The 16,028-nt window shown below is 37.1% G+C and overlaps 1 protein-coding gene across 10 annotated transcripts in view; it reads right to left on the reverse strand.

The window, feature by feature from the left end:
- PCNX1 (pecanex 1) overlaps positions 1-16,028 on the reverse strand; it is a 203,654-nt gene that overhangs the window by 67,297 nt on the left and 120,329 nt on the right. For all 10 annotated transcript variants that reach the window (XM_003901999.4, XM_009211866.4, XM_017961304.3 and 7 more), the window contains 4 exons: positions 10,755-10,864; positions 10,248-10,353; positions 8,286-8,378; positions 1,022-1,172 (listed from right to left, as the gene is read on the reverse strand). In XM_003901999.4, the coding sequence (XP_003902048.3) occupies positions 1,022-1,172; positions 8,286-8,378; positions 10,248-10,353; positions 10,755-10,864 (460 nt within the window). The remainder of the gene's footprint in view (positions 1-1,021; positions 1,173-8,285; positions 8,379-10,247; positions 10,354-10,754; positions 10,865-16,028) is intronic.

The following is a 16,028-nucleotide window of genomic DNA, read 5'->3' on the forward strand; positions in this document are numbered from 1 at the left end:
TAACAAAAAGTGTTGGTCTTTAAAACAAACTAGATATGTGTCATCATTTATATATGAAGGCAGTAATAGTTCACCATTAAAAACATATCTCATTCTGAGTTATTTTCCTGATGGTAGAAATGGGCCAGATTCTTATGCAGTTTCATGTCATTTTCCTTTTTGAGGAAGCTTTCAAGGGCTTCAGAGTTCTCTAAAAAAGTTATCTTCAAGCAATTGAATGATTTACTCTATAGTAATTTGCTAACTGAAAAAAAAAGTGTGAGAAAAAAGTTGGCTTATTTAATAATCATTGGTATACAATAAATTATGACATAGGTATGAACATTATTATTTCTCTAAACTGAGGAAGTACAATATATTGTAGATAATGGGGCCAATGAACAAGAGCTGAATACTTGAACAGGAAAGAAACGTCAGGGTTTACAGTGGTAAGGAAAAAGCTTGGCGAGTGAATTAGCCTTCTATCTCTTTTCCATCATTTTATACCTTATTGCAAATCTGAACTAATAACAGCAATTAAAAATGTTTTTAATTTCTTTTCACGTTGTCAACTCTTTTACACTCCTCTCTGGTAGGACACAGTGTCTCTGACAGAAACAGGAACAAAGACCTTTCTACCTCCCTACACATTAAGTTAAAACTATTTCAAGTAGAGAGGCCTTAAAGAGGACTGGATTGCCTGTATGGCACTGAAAACTAATTAGGGGGAAGAGTAGGGTCAGGAAAGAGAAGTAATGGACATACAAAAGTGGATTCATCAATGAGAAGTCTGTGAAGAACAATTTAGAAAGGCGAGAAGTAAGTTTCTTCTGTGGAAAATTGGCATTGTAACACTGACACTCATATTTCAGCTAAATTAATGCATCCTGCAAGAGATTAGATTCATTAACAGCTTCAAACTTAAGCAAAAAAACACAAGCCAAATGTTCCGTGATGATATTCATTTAACTCAGTCATCTATCAATATAGCAAAGGGAAAAACTCGGAATATTAAAAAGAAAAGTGCTAATGAAATACTTACTTCGAACTTCATACTGATTATACTCGAGTGTCTTTAGCAGAGGATGAGAGAAACAGTGCCATGGTAGCTGTTTTCTAACTTGAGGCAGCACATAATGGGTTACAAAACCCACAAAGCCAACCAATGTATACAACACATACTTGAGGGCAGGCTAAAGAAAATAATAATAAAAGTGATAAAATTAGGAGTGATTCTGAGACTTACCGTAGAAATTCTAATTTGTCAGTTCAGTTTTCCATCTGATAATGGACAATGTCCATTTTAGAATATAAGAACTAAACATTTTTCTACGGTTAACATTTCTAAATTATGTAGTTTGTTCTAATCAGCCTTGAAAGTTAGTGACTATTCATATATCACAGATATTTTGAAATGTGTTAACTACTTTCTCTGGTGTCTTACACTATTGTATAACGAGAGAGTGGCCTAAGGTGTATTGCCTATTACATGAATGTTCTACGAGATGTTCAGAGCAATGTACTAAATTGTTTTTCGTAGCAGAGATGATGGGGTAAGGCGGGGTCCACCCGGAGCAGTTGGCTGCGTGCACTGGTTCACAGTACATGGCTTAGCACACGGCTGTATACCTGTCCCCTGGCATAGAGACCCAGGTGCCCTGCGGCCGCTGGCTTTGGTCACTGTGGTAATGTCATCTATAACCATCACTGACCTGTTCATCACAGCCAGCAAGAGCCCAGCCCAGTCTCTCCACTGCTACCCCTCATGCTTCGCAGCAGGGTTATCTGTTCCTTCCTGGATTGCATCACCAATTACAACAAGGCCTAAAAGCTTGATGCATACCTGCACAAGTGCACAGGACAGAGACCATTTGTGACTATGAAGGTTGTGGCAAGGCCTTCAACAGGGATTGCCATCTGAGTTGCCATATCCTGATTCATACTGGAGAAAAGTCATTTGTTAGAAAGACGTATGCATCTTAAAACTTTTCTTCCCTGCTACCACCAATAGCCAAGTATGCTGACTGGAGACTCAAGGACCAGCCTGCCCAGACCCAACACCACAGGCACCCATGTATGCCGATCTATGGGCCAAGGACTAGTACACCTGACCCACTGCAGCCACTACTGGCGTCTGAGGACTAGCCAGCCTAGCATCTGTATCCCCAGCAATGCCTCACCACAGCCTCTATGAACAAATGCAGCCTGAGTCACTGAGGAATTCACAGACATGACTAACGCCGATTATGGCCAAAGAAATCATATGGAGAGTACGCTACCATGCACAACCAGAATCAAAGACAAAGCATCCTGTCCAACCAACACTATAGATATATCTAAAGGAAACAGTCTTTCTCTCCAAACGCCAATCCGTACAATTGGAAAAACTGTTATATCAGATGTATCAATGTAAGGACACAAGAAACATGAAAAAGCAAGAAAATGTAACACCTCCAAAGGAACATAATAATTTTCCAGTAATAGACACCAAAGAAAAGGAAATCTATGAAATGTCTGAAAAAGAATTCAAAATAATGATATGAAGGAAACTCAGTGAGATACAAGAGAACACATAAGAGTAATACAAAGAAATCAGGAAAACAATTCATGATCTAAATGAGAAACTCAACAAAGAGATATATCATAAAAGGGAACCAAACAGAAATTCTGGAACTCAAGAATTCAACAAATGAAATAAAAAATATAAGCAAGAGCTTCAACAATAGATTAGATCTAGCAGAAGAAAGAATTTCTAAACTTTAAGATGGATCTTAAAAAAAAAAAAAAACGGAAGGAGGGAAGGAAAGAAGGAAAAAAAAAAAAAGCTCACATGATATATATGACACTGCAAAAATGACCAAATATTTGAATTTTGGAGTTTCTAGAAGAAATGAGCAAAGGCATAGAAAGCCTATTTAAGGAAATAATAGCTGAACACTTCCGAAGTCTTAGACATCTAGATACAGGAAGCACAAAGTTCTCAAATACAATTCACTCAGTAAGGTCTTTTCCAAGGCACATTATAGTCAAACTGTCAAAAGTCAAAGACCAAAAGAGAATTCTGAAAACAGCAAGAGAAAAGGGTTAAGTTATATACAAGGAAACCCCCATTAGACTAACATCTAATTTCTCAGTAGAAACCTCACGGCCGGGCGCGGTGGCTCAAGCCTGTAATCCCAGCACTTTGGGAGGCCGAGGCGGGTGGATCATGAGGTCAGGAGATCGAGACCATCCTGGCTAACATGGTGAAACCCCGTCTCTACTAAAAATACAAAAAAATAGCCGGGCGAGGTGGCGGGCGCCTGTAGTCCCAGCTACTCGGAGGCTGAGGCGGGAGAATGGCGTGAACCCAGGAGGCGGAGCTTGCAGTGAGCCGAGATCGCGCCACTGCACTCCAGCCTGGGCGACACAGCGAGACTCCGTCTCAAAAAAAAAAAAAAAAAAGAAACCTCACAAGCCAGAAGAAAATGAGGTGACACATTCAAAGTGCTGAAAGAAAAAACTCTCAGCTAAAAATATTATACCAAGAAAAGGTTTAGCCTTCAAAAACGAAGGAGAAATAACATCTTTACCAAAAAGCAAAGACTAAGAGAATTTATTACCACTAGACTGGCTCTACCAGAAATTAATGAGTCCTATAATTAGAAGCAGAAGGATGATATCTACCATCATGAAAACACATGAAAGGATAAAAACATTGGTAAAGAAGATAAACGAATGATTTTTTTTTAAAAAAGTCAAATGTTATTACTACAAAAAACCAATCAAATTGGAGAGTAAATAATAAAAGAGGAAGAAAGGAACAAAGGATATATAAAACATTCAGAAAACAATGAACAATATGATGGTAGTATGCCTTCACCTAGCAAAAAACCTTGAATGTAAATGGCTTAAATTCCTCAGCTAAAAGATATAGATTGTCCAGATGTGTATACTGATATCAACATAAATAAATAAAAATATAGTCTGCTTGAATTTTTTTTTAAAAAAACAGTCAAATTATATGCTGCCTATAGGAAACTAATTTCCCCTGTAGACACACACATAGATTGAGAGAAGACATTTAAAAATATATTCCAGACAAATAGAAACTAAAAGCATACTGGCAGAGCTATACTTGTCTTAGGCAAAATAAACTGCAAGTCAAAAGACATGAAAAGAGACAAAGAAGGCCATTATAATAATAATAAAGGTATTGGCCGGATACGGTGGCTCATGTCTGTAATCCCAGCACTTTGGGAGGCCACGGCAGGTGGATCACGAGGTCAGGAGATCGAGACCATCCTGGCTAACACGGTGAAACCTCGTCTCTACTAAAAATACAAAAAATTAGCTGGGTGCAGTGGCAGGCACCTGTAGTCCCAGCTACTCAGGAGGCTGAGGCAGAATGGCGTGAACCCGGGAGGCGGAGCTTGCAGTGAGCTGAGATCGCACCACTGCACTCCAGCCTGGGTGACAAAGTAAGACTCTGTCTCAAAAAAATAAATAAATAACAAAGGGATCAATTCAGAAAGGGGTATAACAACTATAAAGACATATGCACCCTACACCTGAGCACCCAGATACATAAGGCAAATATTATTAAAGCTAATGAGATAGACCCCAATAGAATAATAGTTGGGAATATCAACGCCTCAATTTCAACATTGCACAGAGCACCTAGACAGAAAATCAACAAAGAAATATCAGACTTAGTCTGCACTATAGAACAAACAGACCTAGCAGACATTTATGTCATCCAATAGCTGCAGAATACACATTGTCCTCATTAACACATGGGACATTCTCCAAGACAGACTATATGTTATGCAACGAAACAAGTCTCAGCAAATTTTTTAAAATTGAAATCATATGAAGTATCTTCTCAGACCATTATGAAATAAAACTAAAAATAAATAACAAGAGGAACTTTGGAAACTGTACAATTAAACAGATATTAAACAATGTGCTCCTGAATGAAAACTGGGTCAACGAAGAAACTGAAAATAAAATTTAAAAATTTCCAATACAAATGAAAATACAACATACTAAAACCTATGGAATATAGCAAAAGCAATGCTAAAGAGAAGAGTATAGTATAGTATAGTATAGTATAGTATAGTATAGTATAGTATAGTATAGTACAGTATAGTAAAGTATATAGGCAATAAATGTCTCCATCAAAAAAGTAGAAAGACTTCAAACAACCTCATGATGTATCTCCAGGAACTAGGACCTAAGAAAGGTAAGAGCAGAAATAAATTAAATTAAAAGGAAGAAACAATACAAAAGATCAAGGAACCAAAAAGTTGGCTTTTTGAAAAGATAAATGAAATTGACATACCTTTAGCCAGAAAAAGAAAGACCCAAATAAATAAAATCAGAGATGAAAAAGGAGATATTACAACTAATAGTGCAAAAATTCAGAGTATCATTAGTGGCTACTATGAGCAACTATATGCAAATAAATTGGAAAATCTAGAGAAAATGGATTAAGTCCTAGACACATACAACCTAACAAGATTGAACAATGAAGAAATCCAAAAGCTAAACAGACCAATAACAAGTAAAAAGATAGCAGCCATAACAAAAAGTCACCCAGTAAAGAAAAGCCCAGGACCAGATGGCTTCACTGCTGAACTCTTCCACTGTTGGTGGAAATATAAATTAGTAAAACCACTATGGAGAACAGTTTGGAAGTTCCTGAGAAAACTAAAAATAGAGTTACCGTATTATCCAGCAATCCCAATGCTGGATATATACTCAAAAGAAAGGAAATCAATTTTATTGGAGGGATATCTGTACTCAATGTTTGTTGCAGCACTGTTCATATCAGCCAAGATTTGGAGGCAACCTAAGTGTCCATCAACAGATGAATGAATGGATAAAGAAAATGCAGTACATATACACAATGGAGTACTACTCAGCCATAAAAAAAGAATGAGATTCTGTCATTTGCTATACCATGGATGGAACTGGAGGTCATTATGTTAAGTGAAATAAGCCTGGTACAGAAAGACAAACTTCACATGTTTTCACTTATTTGTGGAAGCTAAAAATTAAAACAAATGAACTCATGGAAATAGAAAGTGGAAGGAGGGATGGTTATCAGAGACTGGGAAGGGTAGTAGGGGTGGTGGGGGGAGATAGTGATGGTTAATAGGTACAAAAAGTAGAAGAAAGAATGAATAAGATCTAGTACTTGATAGCACAACAAGGTAACTACAGCCAATAATCATTTAATTGTACATTAAAAATAACTAAGAGTAATAACTGGATCATAACACGAAGGACAAATGCTTGAGGGGATGAATACCCCATTTACCATGTGATTACTACACATTGCATGACTGTATCAAAGTATCTCATGTACCCCATAAAAATATACACCCATTCTGAAAAAAATGAAGAATGTCTAGAGAAATAATGGCCAAAATTTTCCAAATTTAATAAAAACTATAAACCACAGATTCAATAAACCCCAAGCACAAAGACATGAAGAAAACTATGTGAACGTACATCATAATCAAATTTCTAAAAACTAGTGATAAAAAGATAATCTTCAAGCAGTAGAGAAAAAGTTATCTACATAGGAATAAATTCAGTCAGAAGCAATAAAAGGGAGAAGACAGTGGAACAACATCTTCATGTACTAAAAGAGAAAAAACCTGTCGTCTTAGAATTTTATACCCAATGAAGTATCTTTCAATACCAATAGTGAAATAAGGACTTATTCAGAGCTACAAAAGCTAAGGAAAGTTGCAGATTTTCACTACAAGAAATGTCCCAGGACAGCAAGAAAGGGGGATTTTAAACTGGAGAGGAAGCCGGGTGCAGTGGCTCATGCCTGTAGTCCTAGCACTTTGGAGCCAAGGCGGGAGGATCACTTGAGCTCAGGAGTTCCAGACTAGCCTGGGAAACATAGTGAGACTTCGTCCCTAAGTAAAAAAGAAATGTCCTAGGAAATCTTTCAAGCAGGAGGAAAAATGACACCAAATGGAAACATGGATATGCACAAAATAATGCAGGGCACTAAACATGATAATTACATGCCCTACAGATGAAAGAAATAGTCCTTGATGAGCTGTACTTAAGGAACAACACCTAAGAAGCCTTACCCATACCTGAACCTGATTTAGATTATAACGTTCTAGACTTCCAACTATACTGGAATGAGACTTTTGGGGGATATAGGAGAGGGTATGTGCACTTTGCATTTAGAAGGGATGTTGATCATGGTGGTCTACTGATGGACTGCGGTAGTCAGCTTCTGAAGTGGTTCCCATGATCCTTGCCTCTTGCTTTTATACTTGAGTATATTCTCTTCCCACAATGTACCAAGGTTAGTCTATGTGCACAACAGAATATGGAAGAAATGGTGGCATGTCATTTCCAATACCAGGTTATAAAACAGTACAGCTCCTGTCTTGGGCTTTCTCTCTCAAGGATCACTTGCTCTGGGGGAAACCAGCTGCCATTTTATGAGTACAGTTAGGTAGCCTATGGTGAGGACCACATGGAGGGGAACTGAGGTCTCCAGCCAATAATCAGAAGGAACTGAGGCCTGTAAACAGTGAACCTCAGATGATTGTAGCATCATGAAAGATCCAGAGCTAGAATCATCCAGCAAAGCCACTCCCAGATTCATAACCCAGAGAAATCATGAGAAAATAAGTATTTGTTGATAATAAAAAAAAAAAAAGTCATGTATTTCAGCACTATGGACAAACATTAAAATCTAATCAGAAATTAGTCCAAACAAAGTTATAAGTCATGTGCTGCTTAACAACAGGATACATCATGAGAAATGTGTGGCTAGGAAATGTCATCATCGTGCAAACATCAGAGTGTACTTACACAGACAAGACACTGAGGCTATGTGGTAGAGCCTATTGCTCTTAAGCTACAAAAATGTACAGCATGTTACTGTACTGAATACTGTAGGTGACCGTAACACAATGGCAAATATTTGTGTATCTAAACATACACAGGCTGGGTGCAGTAGCTCACAGCTGTAATTCTAGTACTTTGGGAAACTGAGACAGGAGAATTGCTCGAGCCCAGGAGTTTGAGACCAGCTTGGGCAACACAACAAGACTCAGTTTTTACAAACAACAACAACAACAACAAATTATTTAAATTAGCCTGGTGTGGTGGTGCACATCTGTAGTCCTAGCTACTTGGGAGGCTGAGTGGGAGGATCGCTTGAGCCCAGGGGTTCAAGGTTACAATGAACTGTGATCACAACAATGCACTCCAGCCTGGGTGACTGAGTGAAACCCTGTCTCAAACAAACAAATAAATAGAAGGAGAAAATGATTCCTTACCTGCAATACTGTGAAGACTGTGCTTACATGAATAGCAAAATATAGCACACCAATTACAATGCATACTACCAGGTCAGACTGTAATCGCTCACTCTGTAGGGAAAAAAAGAATTATTAAACAATTACATAAAAATTTTTAAAATCTTTTACCTTTATTCCCCAATGGCACAGTTTAAGAATTAACTTTTTGCCAGGCTAGCTCAGTCAGTATTAAAGAAAAAAAAAAAAGAATTTTTCATTGATACTTTTACACTTCTAGATTCATTCTCTCTCTCTCTCTCTCTCTCTCCTCTCTCTCTAAGATGAAGTGCAGTGGGACAATCTCGGCTCACTGCAACCTCTACCTCCTGGGTTCAAGCGATTCTCCTGCCTCGGTCTCCCAAGCAGCTGGGACTATAGGCACATGCCACCACGCCCCACCATACCTGGGTAATTTTTTGTATTTTTAGTAGAGACAGGGTTTCACCATGTTGGCCAGGCTGATCTCTAACTCCTGACCTCAAGTGACACGCCCATCTTGGCCTCCCAAAGCGCTGGGATTACAGGTGTGAGCCACCACACCTGGCCACACTTCTAGATTTCTTACACATATTAACCACAAAAAATCTTATTTTCTTCCTCAATTTCCTCATATTTTGGCTTTGACACTGTAATACTAAAGAATTGAACAACTTACCTAATTCTGCATGCCGTATAACATATTGCAATAAAGTCTTTTAGAATGAAGATTTTATTCCCCCATTGGTCTGTAAGTTTTACTTTTACATATGGGGAAAGGAGATAAGGTACCTTAAGGTACTGTAATTTTTCATTTAGAGCACTAATGCTCTACTCATATATGTTTGTTTTTGAGACAGGGTCTCACTACGTTGCCCTGGCTGAAGCGCAGTGTCTATTCACAGGTACAGTCATTGCACACTAGAGGTCAGAACCCCTGAGTTGAGGGGATCCTCCAGCCTTAGTATATCCTTTGGATAACTTATACTTTCATTGGTCTTTTGACATGTGAAAACTGTTATGCTTAAGTCCATTTTACTTATTAGATTTTGGTTCTATCAGTGGTTATAGAAAAATCAGAAACCTCTTGATATCTTTGGTCATCAACAGACGTCTTAGATTTATGCTTATAAGCCAGATTCAGAATATCCTACTATACTTAACATGAAACATTCTCTGTCCACATGGAAACCGAAGTTAGAAAAAAGTCATTCTAACATCTTGATATAGTTTTGTATTTCTAAAGTTTCTGAAAGAATATGTGAACAGGTCAAGTGCACTGAAAGCAAATGTGTCTAATTCAACATCTATATAAATTCAGTCTTTTGCAAAGGAAAATGACCTAAAACTGAGAAAAAAGATTTTGTTTTATTCCATAAATAGATATGAATTTACAGAATTCATTTTTCAAATAATTACTAAAAGAATACAAGCAACATTGTAATTCATGAAATTAGAAAATTTTAAAAACTACTGCATTTACTTAAGTACATTAGTACAGATTATTGTTCTCTCCTTTAGCCCAGAATACACACACAGTTTTAAGACTGGCCTTGAGAAATAAAACAACCTAAAAAACTAATAAATGACTTACAAAGGCCGTTTTTTCCAACAAGACGAACAATAACAACAAAATGAATCTAATTTGTGTTAATGCTGATCTTTCAGATCCTAGTCTAAATCGAATAGGAATAAAAATTCTATGGCCAATGAAATGACTTAATTTCATCTGACCTAAAAATAAAATGCTTAGTATTCTGTTCTATGCACAAACCATGTCTGAGGAATGAGCATTTCTTACATTTTAATATTTGGAATAAAGACAACAATGTACAACTAATCCTATAAATTATAATTATACATTTTTCTCCAATTACTAATGACTTTCAAAAAGTGTTCCTCATATAACATGATCAGCTGTCTAAGATTTAAGTCTTTTAGGTGATTCTAAATGTTAAAACTTACAACAGAATTTCTAAGTTTTTCAGGCAGTGGATCTTTTACTTCAGATAGAGGGTCTTCTGGATTTTTCTCTTCCGTTTTTGGAAAAATCTTGGATTGCACTAAAGAGCTTTATGTGAAAAAAAAAAAAGAAAAAATAATAGAAAATACACATATAATCTGAAAATCAGTGATTCAAATGGGCAATGAAGTTTATGATAGAAAACCAAATGATTCGAGTATATTTAATCATTACCAAATGAGAAATTCTAAAATGTTTAGGATACCATAAATAAGCATACAGTGAAAATATTTTTATTAAAACATAGTTTCAATAATTGGGAAGGAAAACACTAATATTCCCAGCCAACCTGATTAGAATAACCCAAAGTTAATATATTTTGAAACTTATTATAGATTAGGCCAAAGCACTTTGGAAAGGCATTGGAAAAAAGAGATCTTGAAAGTTATTTGAAAAAAACACCAACTTACTTAAATTTCTTTAGTTCAGTAACAATTGGGTTCACTTACAAAAGTACAGACGGATCACTGCTTTGTCGGCTGAGATGGTAAGACACTGCCACTAATAAACCACAAAAAATGGAGAAAAGTACTGGAATATGCTGGCCATCCCAAGAATCCTGTAGAAAAACGAATTTAACAGAATAATATGCTTCTAATTTACAATACTTCACATAATCCTTTTGTGTCAGTATTTTGGAAAAAGACAACGAACTTAAATTCAACAAAAGTTTTTAGCCACGTTATTAATTGCATTTTATTCCAGAAAAATTTAGATTTATTACTTTCTGATGAGCTAGAATCTGGCCACTAGATGTCTTTGGTACTAAAGCTACAGATTTTTTTCAGGGGGAGGGCACTAATGCTCTACTCATATATGAGGAATAATTTGCTTTTGATGAATGTGGCTATCAATTCTTTCACATTTTAAATGCTATTAAGTTTGCAGTAAACTGTGTTCCTTTTGGAAGAATAAGATATCTTGGTATAGTAAATTTTATATACAATAATAGAGTAGGAAAAGACAACACATGATACATTAGGCAAAAGAAAAGGCTGACATTTGGTGTGTTACTCTCTTGATGCCTTTGCCCATGTAATAAACTACTATGTCCTCCACAGCACTGAGCAGGCATTCAGTAACTGTTTTCTGAAAGAATGACTACATATACCCAGAAGGAAATACTACAAAGGCTATCTTCCAAGGCCAACCACACATGTGGTCACTCCACGTGAGCTCTGCTCATTGTAGCATCTCTGGAGTCTATCAGCATGATACCTGGCAGAGAGTGGGCAATACGCTAACTGGAACAGGTTACAGTTCTTAAGTATGTCCTGTGTATGTAGACACTATTCTAATCCTTCATTGTTCTCTGGAGATTCGGAAAGGAAACATGGTAAGAGTGGGGACCCAAATGGCAGTTTTTAATACAACTTGCCTTTTTCCCACTTAAAAGTAGACTTGGAAATTGTTTCACATCATAACGCAGACATTTTTTTTTAATGGCTACATCAAAACCTTATCATCATATTGAACACTGTGTAGAGCTGCATCCTTAGATCTTTATTTCCCAAATAATTTTTACAGTAACCTCGAAAATATATACTATTACCCCCAATTTATAGATGAGAAAACTAAGGCACAGAAGAGGGTTTAAGTAATTTGTCCAGTTAAGCAGTAGAGCCAGAAAGTGAACTCTTGATATGTTTGAATATACTGAAAAGAAAGTTAAACAACATCTTAAGAGCTTGAGAATGAAAGGGAGATAAATACATACAAAAGCAAAGTATAGCAGAAAACAAAAGATATGAAGGAAGAGCATTTACACAGTGATAATAAAGTAAACACAGGTATACAAGGGAGACAAGAGAGGCTACATGTGCAGTGCAAGCTGGGGTGAGAGAAAGTAAGTCAAGCCTCTGGGAGACCCTCTCTTGAGCAACCCACTTTCTCAGCATGAGAAAACTCTCTCTCTCTTTCTCTTCTTCTTTGTCTACTAATCTTTCCACTCCTAAACCCACTCCTTGTGTGTGTCCGTGTCTTGAATTCTTTCTTGGTGCGAGACAATGAACCACAGTGCCTAGAAAGAGCCATGAAGTTTGCCTTTGAGGAGTTCTGCCTGTGGTACCAGTTTGCTCTGTCCCTGATGGCTGCTGGAAAATCTGCTCGTGCTGTGAAGGTGCTGAAAGAGTGACTCTACCTGAAGCCAGACAATGCCACCATCCCTCTCCTCACTGCCAAGCTATACATGGGCTCCCTGCACTGGCTGGAAGAGGCTGAAAAGTTTCCCAAAAGTGTCACTGATGTGAGAGAGAAAACATCAGAGTTCAAGGCCAAAGGCCACTTAGGTCTAGGGCTCATGTACAGACATGAGCAGGACCTGCTGACGGTGAGAGACGTCCTACCCACAGAGCTGTTGAGCTGCAGAGCTGGGCTGCCTAAGTCTATACTGCAGGATTACCACAGTCCCCTTCTGTCTCAGGAGGTGGTTGAAGTTGGGGCATTCTTGTGTGCTGTCCTGTGGAGCCCTAGGTGCTGCTGTCCTCTTTGTTTGGTCTGATGGGAGAATGGGAGGGCAGGCAGAAAGGTCCTGTGCCAGGACTTCTGGACCTTGTTTTCAGGTGCATTATGCTGTTGGTGCACTGGGCACCTCGCTGGGCTTTGAGGGATGACTAGCCCACTCAGCCTTGCACCTGCACCTGTCCCAGCACTTGGACCCCAGGCCAACGGATGTTGGATTTGACGTATAAGAATATAGACAAGTCAGGGACAGACACTTCCAAGGAGCTTCCCTTGACTGGTCAGGAAATGTCCCTTCTCCATTGGCACGTTTTAATTCGCAGATATGTACATGTGCAGTGTAGCAGCTCACCAGACACCCAGGGCTCTTGGGTGCAGTGATTTTGGATGTGCTTAGAGTTCTGGTGGAAGGGCTTCTGGCTAAGAAAAAAGTCTTGTATACTTCGTGAAGTTTTCAGTGATGTTTGCAGAAAGTTTAAATTAACAACCTTTTTCTGAACTGTTACTGCTCTTTAATTATGTTGTTAAATATAATACAAATGTAAAAAAAAGAAATCTCAGAAACAAATGGATAACTTAATGAATTTGAATTAGTATAAGGTAAAATATTCTTATAACCATCGCCTTGCTCAGGACCTCATTTATGATGATGAGGGAAGGAATACGGGAGACAAAAGCCATAAATTCCTGGACATAAGCAGGGAATTTGGCTTTGAGTTACTTAATGGCCAAGGGAATTTTTAAAATAACACTGGTTATATGGGGAAAAAACAAAAAGCCAAAACCAAAATGCATTCTAGATTTCTTAGGAAAACAAACAAGAATTGGCTGTCATCAAGATTTAAAAGAAACATCTTGACTGAGTCTTTACAGAAGGGACACTAAACAAAGCATTGAAGGACATCAACATGACAGCCCCATGATAAACGGACCACCGTTTTCTCACACACACTCTTGGAAGATGCCTCCGTGCAAATGACAGGCATAATACTGAAAGGAAACGTGGGCAAGGAAACCCTAGAGGCGGTCAGACAGCCTGGTCCAAACATGCAGCTCTCGGATGGTTTAACCTAATCTAGGGATGTAAACTAGAATACTCTGAGGAATAAATGGAACACATGCATTCTAAACTAGCTTCTTAAAAAAAAAGAAAGAAAGTCAAGCCTCCAACTTTCATAAAAGGCAGTCCACAGGTTCTGCTGAAGATGTCAGGAAATACAAGAAGCAGAAATGAAAGGTAGATCTATGGAGGTAAATGCCAAAAAGAATCACTTAAAAATAGTAAGTCTGAGGAACGTAAAATGGGTTAGGAGATTGCTGTTCTTGCTGTAAGTCTTGTAAAACTATTTGACACTGTGATATATGAATGTACAACTTTGATAAAAATTAAAACTAAAAAAAAAAAAAAAAAAAAAAAAAAAAAAAAAAAAAAGATGTCCAGCACAGCCACTTTGGAAAACTGTTAATTCCATTTCTAGGTATTTACCCAAAAGAAATGAATACACATGTCCACAAAAAGACTTGCACAATGATGTTTACAGCAGGCTTATTCATAACATTCCTCAACTAGAAACAACTCAAATGAGCATCTCTAAGACAGTAGGTAAACTGTGATATAGTCATACAATGTGGGTAAGAAGGAATTAAAACTAAATGGAATACTTATCTACAATAAAAAGAAACAAGCTTCTGATACACATAACTTGGATGAATCTCAACAGTATCACACTGAACAATTAAGTCAGATACGAAAGAATACATATGGTACGATTTCATTTATATGAAGTTCAAGAACTGCAAACCTAGTGTATAGTGAAAGAGAACAACAGTGAGGATTAGGAGAGACAGGACAAAATACGAGGAAATTTTCTGAGGTAATGCAACTATTTTATATCTTGATAAGTGCATGATTACACAGGTGTATGCATTTGTCAAAACTTATCAGATTGTGTACTTCAGATATTTGGATTTCACTATATGTAAATTTTGCCTCAACTAAAACGAGTATTTAAGAAACAAAAAAAAAAACAAAAGATGCCTGTTTTCATTTGACAAATACTTGACACTACTTACTACTCTCAGATAAAAGAAGAACATTCTTAAGTTTATCTCAAAATGACTTGTTTATTTTATTTAGATTAAAAATTCAGAAATATGTATTGAAAGCAATTCATGAACACCACCTGTTGTCTGTCTCCCTGATAATTCGTATGTTGAAATCTCAATGCCCTGTGTGATGGTACTAGGAAGTTGCACCTTTGGGAGGTCATAAGGTCCTGATGGTAGAGCCCTCATGACCAGGATCACTGTCTGTAGAAAAGGAACCCCAGAGGGCAAGTCCTGTTTCTGCCACTGAGAATATAATAAGTTAGTGTCTGCAACTGGGAAGAAAGACCTCACCAGAACCTGACCATCCAGTACCCTGATCTCAGACTTCCAAGCCCCGGAACTGTGAGTAATAATTTTCTATTGTTTATAAGCCACCATCTATGGTACTTTGTTAAAGCAGCCTGAACTGAGACACATCCTTAACTTACAAATTATATATAAACAGACAGTCAGTTAACTACTACTCTGTTGAATCACTAACTAGAAGAATCAAAAGCAAACCAAAACCTAGATGCCTTTAAGTTCTTAATGGATTCTGATTCAGAAGTGAGAGAAAGGACATAAACTATGAAAAACAAAACTGCCCAGGGAAATTGGCCTAGGTCAAAAGGTAGATCTGCTTCACCCACTGTAGTGGACCTTGACTTCCTTCAAGGTCTAAATGTTTTTATTTCATTACATAACAGCCTAAATATCTAAAAAATATGAAAACATCAAGAACATTTAAACTTTATTAATAGGATGTACTAGGATGGTTTTAAAGAAAAATTTTTAGCTTTTAATGAACTATGCATCATACTAAAATGTTTAAGAAAAAAAGAGTAAATACAAGGAAAGCAGATGTCACATAGATGTAAAAGCCTGTATTTGTGAACAGATTAAAAATAAATAAATTATTCCTAAAGGCATGCAATAAAGTCTCCAAATAACTCTAACTATCCAGAAGTAACCACTGTTTTCAAATTCTTGTATATTCTTCCATTATTATTCTATGTAACTACAAACTTTCATGTGGGCTTTTTAAAAAGCACAAAGGAAACACTGATTTTTTTTTTTTTTGGCCTATTACTCTCCCTTAAAAAAAAAATAGTATGTCTTAAAGATCACTTCACATTAGCATGTAAAAATGTATTTTATTTTTTTTCATGACCAGT

The sequence above is a fragment of the Papio anubis genome, chromosome 7 (assembly GCF_008728515.1).
Source record: "Papio anubis isolate 15944 chromosome 7, Panubis1.0, whole genome shotgun sequence".
In the NCBI taxonomy this organism is placed as follows: Eukaryota; Metazoa; Chordata; class Mammalia; order Primates; family Cercopithecidae; genus Papio; species Papio anubis.